The following is a 14345-nucleotide window of genomic DNA, read 5'->3' as shown; positions in this document are numbered from 1 at the left end:
TTTACATATATGTACATATACTTTACATATATATGTAATATATAAGTATGTATGGAGCTATAGATGATTCTGTATACATATATGCTGTGAACTCTAATATTTTGTGCTCATGAGGACAGAAACAATATTATATTCATATTTGTTACTCTTAAGATACCTCATCCATTGCCTAAGTGAAAAACTGTAAAATAAACTTGGCACTGTAGAAAAGGACCCCTTGAATTGAACGGTAACATTGACTCCAGTTAAGATTAATTTTATATGATCAATCATTTCAAGTCATCCAATTAATGAATCTTTATTTGTGTAAGGGAAGAATAAGGTTATATGTGCTGACAAAATTAAGTCTGAAAAGTCAATATTAAAAATTGGTAATGATGATAGTTCTTAGAATTTTGGTCCTTGTTCAAAACATTGATTCTAAACCATTCATTACTTTGCATACTGACGTTATTTGTCTCTGTATAATTTCTTTGAAATGACATACAAATATCAATAGGTCTAGTTGATTTTAAAATCTTCTGAAAAGCTTCAATAAATCCACATTTGATAGGTAGATATATATATATATATATTAGTTCATGTTCATTCAGTTTTCCCAGATAATCCAATTACCTAAGGAAATTCTCACCAGTGGCAAAAACCTGATTACTGGTTTGTATTTATATCACTAATGAAAACAGGAAAAACATTTTTTGTAATATTACATGTGTATGAATTCTTGAAGCAGCATAATTTCTGGATTTGAAGAAAACTGTTACAACTTCTCAATAAATCTGAGAAGTTTTATCAAATACAATCAGTCAATCATGCAGAGTAAAACCTTTAAGTAAATATAAATACATAATTACATGTAATTACATTTTAAAATATCAAAATTAAATTAATATTCCTAATTCTCACTTCTCATCTGGATTATTACAAAAGACTTATTTCTACTTTTCCAGAGTATACTCTGGCCATTTTCCAATTCCTCCCCAATCCTGGCAAATTCATTTTAAAATGAAAATGTGATCATGCCAAACCTCAGCTTAAAACCGTGATTCCCGAGGCTTCAGAATAAAATTCAGACTCCTTAGCATACACATGGGAACTGATCCCTGCCTGTCTCAGTCTCCTCCTCCTGTTAGTCACACTGAATTATCTGCAGATCCCTAGACATTCACTGTTTTCTCATGGGGTTTCCGCTGTTTGAAATCCCTTTCCTGCTTCTATGGCTAACTTCAGTTTTCATGATTCAGTTCAAACCAAATCACTCACCGTGTCTACCAAATGTCAATCCTAGTGACTTCCTTTGAATATAATTTCCTCATCCAGCTTAGTTCTGTGCCCTTCGATGTTCTCTTTATATCCCTCGTGTAACAACAACTTCTTTTTCTTCTCCTTCTTCCCTTTCTTTCCTCCCTCCCTCCCTCCCTCCCTTCCTCTTTTCCTTCCTTTCCTTCCTTCCTTCCTGTAGCTCCTTGCCCAGCGTGGAGTCAGATGCTTAACCGACTGAGGCACCAAGGCACCCCACGCCTTTGCCTTTTTCTTTTTTTTTTTTTAAAGAAACTAATTATGTATGAGTTCACTGAACTGTAACATATTACTTGCCCATCTCAGCCTCTGGACTGTGAGCTCCTAATACAGGGACTTTGCCTTTCATCTCTGAATCACTATGCTAAACACAATGCCTAGCAGTAAAGTCACCAAACACATTTTTGTTGAATAAATATAAATGAATGGAAAATAATTAATAATTTGCTATGGAGAGGAATAATGTTCAAAATATTTAATAACCGGTTGGTAGAGGCTCCTATGGGTCACACTGAAACTACTACGACAGCTGATAATTTTGTGCTTGTTTGCATCCTTCAAGTATCAGTCCAGGTTGTAGATGTCTTTGACTTTTTTATACCAAGAAGAAAAAAATACATACACTTTTATCCCTACATGCAGCCAGACTATTTTAGAAAGGTGTATAGACATAGTACATTGGAAAGCACCTGGATGCATGAACACAGGCCAATAATCCTGTGTTGTTAACCTATTTATATGCAGGGATAAAAGCCATCCTATAAAGTTTACAGTGCTGTTAAAATGCTACCATGCCCTGTCGCAATTACCCAGAGGCATGTTTCACATTCTCTGGCGGAGTCTTTCTTGTTAAGTAGCATCAGTAAGTAAGGAAAGGGTAATTTCCCACATCTTTAGGACCTATAGTAAATCTTTATTGCCTTCTTACTTCACATATTTGGTAACAGTAAATAGTTCCCTCCCTTGCCTAGCCAGGATGTTGTCTTGGCTCATGCTTCCTTCATCTTTTAAATATACTCTTGCAAATACTACAAAAGCTGATTAACCCTTTACTTTCATTCTTTTTTTTTTTAAGATTTTATTTATTTATTTGAGAGAGAGAGAATGAGAGATAGAGAGCACGAGAGGGAAGAGGGTCAGAGGGAGAAGCAGACTCCCTGCTGAGCAGGGAGCCCGATGCGGGACTCGATCCCGGGACTCCAGGATCATGACCTGAGCCGAAGGCAGTCGCTTAACCAACTGAGCCACCCAGGCGCCCCCTTTACTTTCATTCTTGTCTTCTACCACCCCAAACCAGAGTAGGTTTGGTCCACTTAGTGCTCACCAGTGTGAACTCTCTGAAATGCAGATGTGATCATGGTACTTCCTGCCCAAAACCATTCAGTTGTTCTGTATCACCTATAGCAATGTTCTTCAGGTAACTTCAAGAATTGAGCTTTTTTTAAAAATTGCAGGTGCTTTGGCTTCACACATGGAGACTCCAGTTCAGTAGGGGACAGGGTAGTGCCTAGGCATTCTTACAAGTTTCCTCAGGAGATTCTGTTGCAGAGCCAGGCTGAGGATCACACATCTATCAGATCAAGTCCCGACTTTTATATAGGGAAGAAGACTATTCATGACTGGTTTCTGTCCATCACTTTTGGTTCACTTATTAGCTGTGAGATTTTGGCCAAGTTACCCAAATGTCTGAGCCTCAGCTACCTCATTTCAAATGGGGATGATAGGGGCGCCTGGCTCACTCAGTCGGTGGGACATGTGACTCTTGATACTGGGGTCATGAGTTTGAACCCCACATTGGGGGTAGAGTTTACTTAAAAAAAAAAAACAAGTGAGGATGAGAGTACCAATGTTGCAGCACCATTCTAAGTATTAGAGATACTATTAGGCCATTTAATTTACCATCCAAACTGAGATGCTATTAATAATTACTCCAGGATACTACACATAAATTTAGACTGTCTCAGGCAAACAGAGATACATGATCACTGTAATTTGAGGTGACATATTCCCAAAGCATCTCTCACAGTGAATATCATATGGCAGAAGTTCAACAAATTAGTTTTATTTTTATTGTTCTTCATATTTACATCCCCTACACTGCTGAAAGCCCTTGCGTACTGAGGTGGTGGCTCCAGGCACAAATGGGATTCATGGTATACTCTAACCAAGATCCTGAATGTTCATTTGTCACTGCCCTTCTTCCCCTCCCCCACGTACTACTTGTGGATATTTCCCCCTTTTCTCTCTGCTACTAGCCCACTATCAGCACTTGCAGAGCCCAGGACATGAGTGAAAAAGAGGCCCACTTACAATACACTTTTTAAAATTAAAAGCTGTATATCAAGCTGTTACATACATATCTTTTATCTTTCCACTTTGACAAATATATCTTTATAACAACATGACGGGTCCAAATGTAGACTTCTCGGAAACCTTGGAGTTTCACGCAGGATTGTGGCGGGGGGCTGTGCAGATTCTAACCCCTGGCCTGCAACCGGTTCCTCTTCCTGGCCCATCCCTGGCTCCATCCATACCACGCGAGCATCATGTGGAAAGGTGTGGACACCCTGACCTACACATTCAAGCTCTGTCCATCCATTATTTCTACCCTCTCTAGCAAACAACTCTCGGGGTGTCTGTTAGATTCCTGTTGCTGCTGTAACAAATGACCACAAATGCATTTTAGAAGTCTGAAATTAGTCTGACGAGGCTAAAACCCAGGTGCTGGCACTGCTGGTTCTGGAGGCTGTAAGTGAAAATCTCTTTCCTTTGGATCACATCCCCTCCTTCCAACTTCAAAGCCAGCAGTAGTGTCTTCTCTCCTCTCTGACCTCCTGTCTCACTCTTATAAAAACCCTGTGAGGGGCGCCTGGGTGGCTCAGTTGGTTAAGCGCCTGCCTTCAGCTCAGGTTGTGATCTCAGGGTCCTGGGATTGAGCCCCGAGTCAGGCTCCCTGCTCAGTGGAGGGTAGGCTTCTCCCTCTCCCTCTGCCCCTCTCCCCCTGCTTGTGCTCTCTCTTGCTCACTCTCTCTCTCAAATAAATAAATAAATAAATAAAATATTAAAAGAAAAAGGAGGGGAGGATATGCATACATGTTTGCTTGGTCATGCATTACATTTAAAATAAATAAATTAATAAATAAAAACCCTGTGATTCCATTATACCCACCTGGACAATCCAGGATAATCTCCCAACCTCGAGATCCTTAATTTAGTCACAGCTGCAAAGTTCCTTTTGCCATATAAGGTAACATTTACAACTTCCAGGGATTAAGATGAGGGCATATTTGGGGGCCATTAGTCAGTCTATCACAGCGTGGGCATGGCAACAGACCCTTGAGAGAACCCAAAGACGGGAGTCTGAGCAAGCACTGGCACTACATGGGGGCGCTGCATAGGCAAGGATTCTGGGTAACTGCATGCCTGGTGTGTGGTCTGGAAGCAGGGGAGCTGTGGGGATCAGGGTGGGCGTGTCCCCCTGGGCCTCTGGAACCCCAGCTCAGCTCAGCTAGAGGAGGCCCCTCTAGAGCCCAGGATACCAGGGCAGGAGCCTAAGAATGGTACATTTCTTTTCCCTATTGATCCGGCAACCACAGTCCGTCTCCCTTTCTCCTAATCTATACACAAGATTCTGTCAGAGGAAAACATGTAAGCAAATTGTTTTACTCTATTAAAAGTTCTTTTTTTTTTCTTTTGCATCCTGCTTTTTACTTGTCATGAAAGAGCCCCATCCCACACCCACTCATTGTTTTTAACCATCCTCACTGGCTTTCCCTTCCTTTGAATCTCTAATTCTGTCCTTCCGCCACCTCTTCAGTGTTCTTAAAATACCCAAGATTTCACCTGTTTGCTCTGTTTTAAAAAATATGCTATCCAGCCAGCAAGTTATTCCTGAATCCTACAAAGTTGTCAATTTATTCCTCTTACAGTATTTCTCAGTTTTAAAATTTCCTCCTCCATTTGAAGCCTGCAGATTTTCTTTTATAATCAAATTTAAGATGTCTTTTCTTGTTCTCCTGTATACTCTGTATTTTTATATTTTGCTGGGTCTTGGCCATTTTAAATAATGTTTCCACACTTACACAATGCAGATAGAAGAATTTTTCAAAATAGTTATTTTTTCTCCTTTTAAGTTTTTGAAAATCCCTGAAGTCTCATTTATGTTTTTGCTTATTCTCGTTAATGCGTGGAATTTTTAAGGGAATCAACGATGTTTAAGACTCTGACATTGTTTTGAGAGAATTGTTAGATTTGAGAGTTTATGAATTATTCCGTGTTTTCTATTTTGTTTTTACAAAGTTTTACTTTTTTTTTACATGAGGTGTTACCTATTGCAAAGGATCTGATAAAAAGAAAATTTGCCTATTTAAACTTAATTTTAAACTCAAGTTATATAATTTCAGTGATTTTTTTAAAACTATGACTACATAATATTGTTATAATATTACCATAGTATATGCTTCATGAGGGCAGATGTCTGTCTTATTACTGTATCCCAGTGATGTCCCGGCTACAGTGGTCAGATTTTAGTAAATAACTGAATAAATGAATATGGGAATTAATGAATGATAGAATTTCAGAACAGCTTTAAAAAACAATATAAAGATGTTCAGGATAAACTATGCCACTTCAATTGAAATACTGAAACATAGGGTTGTTTTTTTTTTTAACTTTTTCAATCAGATTTGCAATCACTCCCAGCCTGTTTTGGAATGAGCAATAATTTATACCTTTAAAGGTACTAGCTAAACAGTGTACATTCAAGAGAATGGTGGTCCATTTACATAGTTTAGGAATTAATAAATACAGATGATATTACATAAAGATTTTGTATAGTGAGAATTTGATGTATGTTATAGGATTATATTAGGAAACTACATATTTTTAGCTTTAACAGTATTAGGTGATGGGAAAAGTAAATCTCTGAAACTGAAACGAAGACAGGAAATGAGGAAAATATTGCTTCCATGTCACTTTGTCCTCATTCTTTTAGTAATTGTGTGTGGGAATTGGTTCACTCTGATTGTAGTTAGTTTTATAATAGTAAATATATGTATAATTCTTCGTGGAGGTATGTTATATGTTTCAGCATTTCAGAAGTTTACTCCGTAGTATTCTCTTTTTCCTTGTCTGGTTATTCTTCCCTAGTTTAAACTTTACAAATGGTTAAAGATGTCTTTTTTTATTGTTTGCCCTCAGAATGGCTTCACTCCTTTATACATGGCTGCCCAGGAGAACCACATTGATGTTGTAAAATACCTGCTTGAAAATGGAGCTAATCAGAGCACTGCTACTGAGGTGAGACTGTCAATCCTATAGGTTCAAATTCTCTGATTTTAATGTCCACATTCTTTATATCCACCTGCAGGGGATCTCCATTATCTTGTCTAAATTACGCTCGGAATGTTCACGTTGCTTTTGTCATCTACAACAGTGGCCATAAACGAATGACCCAGTGTACACAGTTGAATGAGTTTATGCCTTGATTTGGGATTCATGTCAATTTGCTCTTACATGAGCTCTGGCTTCCCTCAATTTGCCCTTCTCTAGGTTTGGGGAGCTTGTATACTATTCTAAAATTTGATGACAGTAAATTCTACCCATCTCTTTTCATCAATATTTTATCTGTTAGGATCCAATTCAGTTCTTTAAAGGAATAATTCTTAATGATCAGAAATGATTGGTAGGTATTTGTGTTAGCACGATTTTACGAGGAGTATGTCACGAAGAAAAAGTTCACATTTTCTGAAGCGCAAATTATGGCACAGAGTTGTGTGACTATGATTATAGCAACAACAAAACAGAATGTTCAAAGTCAATTCAGTATGAGCATATTCAGGACATCTAGACATAAGAAGGGGTTAGAGTGGGCCAAATTAGAACATCACTTTCCTTTTCCTATGCATATCCTCCAGTAAACAGAACTTGCTTTGTTATTCCTTCCCATTTTTGCCTAGGCAGATTAAGGAGCAAGTTCAGTGGTTGCTTAGAACAATGATTTTTAAGTGATGCTCCAGAAACCCTGGAGTTTGAAGAAATTGCCTCAAGGGGCCACCAGAAGGTTGGAAGTGGGTGACACAGAAGAGAAGGGGAAAGAGTTCCACTGGGCCAGGCCTCTCCTCACTCCTTTCAACCAGATCATGCAGTCTTTGTTTTTCCTTTTTCACATTCTGTGCCTCCACTGATAAAACTTTAAAACTCCTGACCTGGAGTGGAAGATGACTGATAGATGTTTGTCACCCAGAAACTAACTTGATAATTTTTAATGTCTAATATGACTTCCTTTCTGAACAATTCAGTCTTTAGGTGAAATAAACATGAATTCCCTCCTACCCCGCACTCGGGGAAGAGATCATTGTAATCTATTAAATCCATTTCCAGTCCCTTTGACGGAAAACTCTTTATGGAGCCAATTGCAATAACTTTCTGACAGCTTATTCTCATTAGTTATAAACAAAATCCTGATTTTTCCTGACTCGACATATATAAACTTAGTTGATTAATCCCCCACTGCTGACCCTAATGATTATCAAGAAACACATATATGGACAAACCTCAGCACATTCCCTTATAGCCTGTCATTCTGCAGAAAACTACTATCCTTACAGAGCTTTATGGCTGATTATGGTTTGATATTTTGTTGTATTGCCAAACACCTTCTACAATCTCATGTGCACATGTGTGACTATGCCTAAAGAAGACATTTACTCTGAACTGACTAGTAGACTAATTTGTAAAAATTAACTACTAATCAAAACACTGTGACCACTTTAAAAATCAGGTAATTATGAGACTATTCAATATGGCAATGAAACCCATGTTTGAAAATAAATATTTAAATATTTGAAATTTCCTATTATTATAGCAATTAGCATTGGTAAATAAATGATGAAAAATGAAGCTACTGAATTTTAATAGGAGTTTCTTTTTCATAGAGTTAGTTGAGGTACTTGAAAAAATCATTTCAGATATTTACCCTTCCCCCATGAAGTGTGGATTAGAATGAAATCGTTGTGGTGGATATCCAAAGTTAAATTCTCTGAGGGGAATCCTCTGTCCCTCCAGTACCATTTTTATAACTCTTTACTCGCCTCCTTCTTCCTGAGTGTTACCAAAATTGAAGGCTAAAAACTTTTTAATTAGGTTCTGTACTGTCAGCAAATGCATTGTCTCTAAGAAAAAACAAAGTCCGCGCTCTTTTTGTAGAAACTCTCACAGTGTTGCAGTGGATAATCAAATATGTATATGATGATAAGCCTGTTCTTTCCCCCTTCACAGAGTGCTTAATTTGTGCCAAACAAAGTTCTAAATTTAGGCTACTGTTTTTCATTTTACAACGCTACATGGTTTACTCTTCCATTATATTAAGTGATGTGTTTATTTAAAATTCAATTCTTATTAAAACAAATTCAAGTCCTTTTGTGGTAGTGCAATAGGAAATCATTTTTGCTCAAAACAATCTACAGTTTGAAAAGATTATTGTTGGAAACAAATCAAGTAGTTAGATTATGGTAAATTGCTCTTGTCCCTAAAATGCAATCATTAATATACGATCCTATTACCCTCATCTCTTCTATGAATGGAAACTTCTAGCTGAGACTTGTTTTCAAGTTTTTGTGGAGTGAGAGAGGTTTTAACATAAACAGAGCCTTTCTATTTATTTGCCACCTTTCCATTAACTGAATACCTGTTTCTAGACAGAAAACATGGCTTCCAACTTTTCTAGCATGGTTATCCATCTACTCCTAAAACTCTTCTAACCTTGATGATCTGTGCTATTTTTTTTTAATTATTTTCTAAGTTTAGAATTAAAAATCTGTTCATTACCTAGCACATGTAATTTTATATCTAAATGATTTAAATAATATCAAATTCACCGAAGTGCAAAATTAATGAATTAGCCTTATTTACCAAAAGGTTTTAGATTACATTATGCCCCAAGCTTGCCAAATTAATTGGTAACAGACCATTCCATTGATAGTTATTGTTCTCCCTAATCAATACAGGGATATTTAGCAACTTGCATAGTTAATCACATAATTTATTTCCCTGTCTTGGCTACCATATCTTTGATTCTCAATCAGACTTGTTCTCCATTCTCTCTACCCTCCCCACATTTTCCTTTCTATAAGGTGGTATTACTTAAGGTTGGTTCTAATTTTTATTTTCCCATTCTAAACATACATTTAAGCACATCTTATGTGCAGTATGCTTTGTTAGGGAATGCAGATGTTTTTCAAGATATGTAGAACAGAAACTAAGAAAACAATCTGATGAAGCCAGTCCATAGTATGGTGAATGACTGATTATCAATTGCTTTAATCTTTTTTTTAATAAGTTTCAGAGGTATAATTTAGTGATTCATCAGTTGCATATAACACCCAGTGCTCATTACATCAAGTGCACTCCTTAATACACATCACTCAGTTACCTCATCCCCCTAGCCACCTCCCCTCCAGCAACCCTCAGTTTGTTTCCTAGAGTTCAGCATCTCTTATGGTTTGTCTCCCTATTTTCATCTTATTTTATTTTTCCTTCCCTTCCCCTATGTTCATCTGTTTTGTTTCTTAAATTCCACATATGAATGAAATCATATGTATTTGTCTTTCTCTGACTGACTTATTTCGCTTAGCATAGTACCCTGTAGTTCTGTCCATGTCATTGAAAATGGCAAGATTTCATTCTTTCTGATGGCCGAGTAATATTCCATGGTGTGTGTGTGTGTGTGTGTGTGTGTGTGTGTGTATAAATACCACTTCTTCTTTATCTGTTCATCTGTCAAAGGATATCTGAGCTCTTAACATATTTTGGCTATTGTGGACATTGCTGCTATAAACATTGGGGTGCCTGTTCCCCTTTGAATCACTATGTTTGTATCCTTTGGATAAATACATAGTAGTGCAGTTGCTGGGTCATAGGGTAGCTCTATTTTTAACTTTTTGAGGAAGCTCCATACTGATTTCCAGAGTGGCTGCACTAGCTTGCATTCCCACCAACAGTGTAAGAGAGTTCCCTCTTTTCTGCTTCCTCGCCAATATCTGTTGTTTTCCTGAGTTGTTAATTTTAGCCATGCTTTAATCTTCACAGTAATATTTAATCCTTTTGCATTGCTTCTCTATCTTAATTATTATTTTAAACATTAGAGGCATTGCTGAGAGTTGAATCCCATGCTTCCAAAATTTAATGGAAGATTTTTTCTTCTTCCATTTTACTAGGATGGTTTCACGCCACTCGCGGTGGCACTCCAGCAAGGACACAACCAGGCAGTGGCCATCCTCTTAGAGAATGATACCAAAGGGAAAGTGAGGCTGCCAGCTCTGCATATTGCAGCTAGGAAAGATGACACCAAATCCGCTGCACTCCTGCTTCAGAACGATCACAATGCTGACGTACAATCCAAGGTAAAAGCTGAACACATTTGTGGAAAGGAACTCTTCGGCTGCCAGGTTCCTCCTGGGGGATGATAAAGAAGTAGGCCATGGTGATAATGCAAAATTACTTCCTTCCGGTCATCGAAAGAAATAAATTACGTTCAGAGGTATTTCAGAAAGAAGGGGACTGTCTATTGGGTATAGTAACAAAAAAAATTTAAAGATAATTTTCTTTTAAAGATGAGGTTCAGCTTTTTAGAAATTTGCTTATTTATTCTCTTTGTAATCAAAAGTAATACAAGCAGAATTTTAGAAAGATAAAATTGTATTATGTAGTGTTATGGATGTCTCTTTTCTCAGTAGAATGTATTTTGGCATGTTGAAACAGTGTATCCAAGTACAGCGAGCAGATTGACCGTTTCCTTCCTTTGCACTGTGTAATAATCTTCCCTCTTTTTCCCACACAACACTGCTTCAGATGATGGTGAATAGGACAACTGAGGTACAGTATTATGGTTATACCAAAATATATCTTGTTTTTATTCATTTTAGTTTTTTGCCCAATTAGAATAAATGCTCACTAATTCATACTAATGGGAATTTCCATTAGTAGGAAATTTAAAAACTTTTCCTATAATTAAGGCAAATGAATCATTCAAAAAATTTAATGTAACATATATCAGAAGCTATTTTTTATCAGTGAAAGTATTTAAATGGCTTATTAGAATAGAGCGTGAAATGAAACTCTTCCTTAATATGTATCTTCTGAGTGAGCTTTACTATTAACTTTTTGCCAGTTAGAAATATGATCTTCTTTTAATGAGATTTCTCAGGTTAGAGTTTATCAAAGTGAAATTTAAGGTTTCTTTGCCACTGTTTTATCTTTCTATCTCCTTGCAGTTGCCCTTTTTTCCCCATACTTTTTTAACCACCTTGTATATAATCAATAGTGATATTGAGCATATCATGATCAAGGCATTCGCTTTTATCTTGCTAAGTCTTAACAATACTTGATATGAAATCATCTATTTTCCACATACCAAAGTAAGTCACATTGATCCCCAGGAACATTCAGTTCAGAAGCCTCTTGGTATTTTGTGTGTGTGTGTGTGTGTGTGTGTGTGTGTGTGTGTGTGTGTGTGTGTGTGTGTGTGTGTGTTTAGCAGTCTCTTCTTGACCATTGCTGCAGAGAGGCACGAACACAAACATTGTTGAAAGTATATTGTAAAAATTAACCTGTATTCAAAGGCAAGTGACTGTGTAGGTTGATTTTCGCTTTGTTGAGGGGACTCTTTAGACTAACATCTCATGATCACTGGGTTGTGGACCTGGAGAGGTTTTGAGCATTCATTTAGTTTTTACTGAGAGTAGTGTATTTCTAAAACTAACATCTTGTTTATTAATGAATTTACCTATTGATAGGATGTGAATATATGTGATATAGATGTGAATACTTGAGTTAGTATATTATTTCTTCTGTCCCATATCTGTGCATGGAACTTAGGACATATATTTAAAAAAAATGCCCAGTTGCTTGGTAAAATTGCTCAAGACTGGAATCATATAAATTGATGTCTTAATTACTGATTTTAATACTTTTCATTTTTTAGGTGATTTTTGGTGATTGTTTAAGAGATATTTTTGAAAGCAATTTTGGCTCTAAATATTCAACTGCTGTTGAAAGCAGCAGTTTGGGGAGATTTGTACTGAGTTAGAAATATTTCTTTGAGGACAATAGAGTAACAAAGAGGGGAACCCTTCCATTGATAACCCTGTAGAAAAGTGAACTGAGCTTTCTACCTTCATGGCAATCAGGCAAGAGTTCGTCTGAGGGGCTTATACAGGCTTTGTGTTGGATGCTCCAAAAGTCTGAGTCTGAGGCATCATCTCGGATGGTTGATGAAGCTGTGTCACACAATAAATTGGTTTATTTTTGCAAATGAGAAAAATAATTTGAAAATTATTCACCAGCAATCACTATGGTTTTTTTTTTCTGAAATTAAATTGTAACTTAAGGGATAGACTTACATTCATGATATGTCTGGATGACAGGAAATATCAAGATAAAAACGAAAAACTTCCAGTCAGTTATTTCTTAAAATACAAAAATTTGACATTTTATAAAACAGCCTGGTTGTAGACTGATTTTTCCCTCCATTTTGACATGAATATTTGGCATCATGTAGACACAAAAATCTCTTTACTGCAAGTGTGGGATTTGGATTGATAGGTACTATTCTTATTTTGTGTCTTGTTTCGCTATAGTCAGAAATTATTTGCAGCTAATTTGGCTGATAGCACAGAGGAATTTCTATTACCTAAAATATCCAAATGCTATTTAGGACATTTGAAAAACAAAGTTACCAAAAACTGTTTATCAAGTGAATAGGAAAATAATGGTTGTAATTTAGATAATAATTCTTAAAAACAATATGTAAATCAAAGTTCATTTCATATAAAAGGGAATGATACAAAATAACTTCAAAACTGCAGGATTTGATATCCAATTCTGTAAGAACAGTCTTTATTGTTCCTATCATCTCTTATTTGAGTAAAGAAAATGACGAAATTATGGAGAGCAGGGGTAATACATTTTTGCATACTTTAATAATAAAAGAGTTAATACACTTCTATAGTGAAAATGGCATGGCTGAATTTTTTTTCTTATTTGATATTTACACTGATGCCAGGTATATTGTTTAGTTTTTGTTTTTTAAGTTTTTTTCATTATAACAACCTAGTCTCACTAAACACAATTGTTAAAGAAGACAAATATGACAGTGTAAATGATGTGGAATGAATAGTATATCCTCTGTAAGAGTTTCTCATAACGTTTTCATAGTTCCAAATACACAATGCCAACCAATGCTGGTTTTTTGTTTTGTTTTGTTTTTTTGTTTTTTGTTCTTATTAAAAAGCCCCAAACAAAACAAAGCAGTAGCTTTGAGTCTTTCTCTGGAGAAAAATTTTTTATTCATAATTATGTTAATCCTATGGCTAAAACCTTATGTTGTTTAATCATACTCTGTTTGTCTCTAAAGCTAAACCAACTCAAGAAACATGCTTTTGTATAAACAATAAATCTCGTAAACAGATAAATCATTAAGCTAATTAGAGATAGTGTTGCCAAGAAATGCAGGGTATTTATCTACCAGCTTATATAGTTAGTTATTTACTATCTTATAGCACTAAAATTTAAAGAGCCTTATTAAAGCATTTATTATCTTAATTGTATTGCTCACATATTAGGTAAACAATTGCCATGTGATTTTCTTCACTAATCCAGGGACTGCAACATACAGAGGTGAAATGCTTTACCAACTGTTATTTTCTTTGCTTTCCATAGAGTGGTTTTACCCCTTTGCACATTGCCGCCCACTACGGAAATGTTAACGTGGCAACTCTTCTTCTAAACCGGGGAGCTGCTGTGGACTTTACAGCTAGGGTATGGATTAAAATAGTTTCTCATTTTAGTTAGCAATGAATGGCCATTTTACTAAAGTAAAAATGAACAACAGTAAAAATTTGTTTCTTTTTCCTTGTCTGGATCTGTGCTGGATGTATTAGATTTTTCATTTTTTTCTTTGAATCACACGAAGTCATCATGACCAAAGAAATGAAAAATAAGAATGTGTCAATTAACATGTACACAGATCATTTGCGGCAGTTAAGGAGGAT

At 36.2% G+C, this 14345-nt stretch overlaps 1 protein-coding gene across 6 annotated transcripts in view; it reads left to right on the top strand.

Moving 5' to 3' along the window:
- The window catches only part of ANK2 (ankyrin 2), a 318287-nt gene that overhangs the window by 171921 nt on the left and 132021 nt on the right, over positions 1 to 14345 (top strand). For 5 of the 6 annotated variants that reach the window (XM_088021069.1, XM_088021067.1, XM_088021068.1 and 2 more), the window contains 4 exons: positions 6496 to 6594; positions 10512 to 10697; positions 11146 to 11169; positions 14014 to 14112. In XM_088021069.1, coding sequence (XP_087877195.1) covers positions 6496 to 6594; positions 10512 to 10697; positions 11146 to 11169; positions 14014 to 14112 — 408 coding nt within the window. The remainder of the gene's footprint in view (positions 1 to 6495; positions 6595 to 10511; positions 10698 to 11145; positions 11170 to 14013; positions 14113 to 14345) is intronic. The other variant, XM_088021065.1, reaches the window with a different exon arrangement.

The sequence above is a fragment of the Eumetopias jubatus genome, unplaced genomic scaffold, assembly GCF_037043125.1.
Source record: "Eumetopias jubatus isolate StellerSeaLion01/CBP00866 unplaced genomic scaffold, mEumJub1_p1.0 scaffold_2, whole genome shotgun sequence".
Classification (NCBI taxonomy): domain Eukaryota; kingdom Metazoa; phylum Chordata; class Mammalia; order Carnivora; family Otariidae; genus Eumetopias; species Eumetopias jubatus.
The sequence above is the reverse complement of the archived record's forward strand: the minus strand, read 5'-3'. Positions and strand labels throughout refer to the sequence as shown.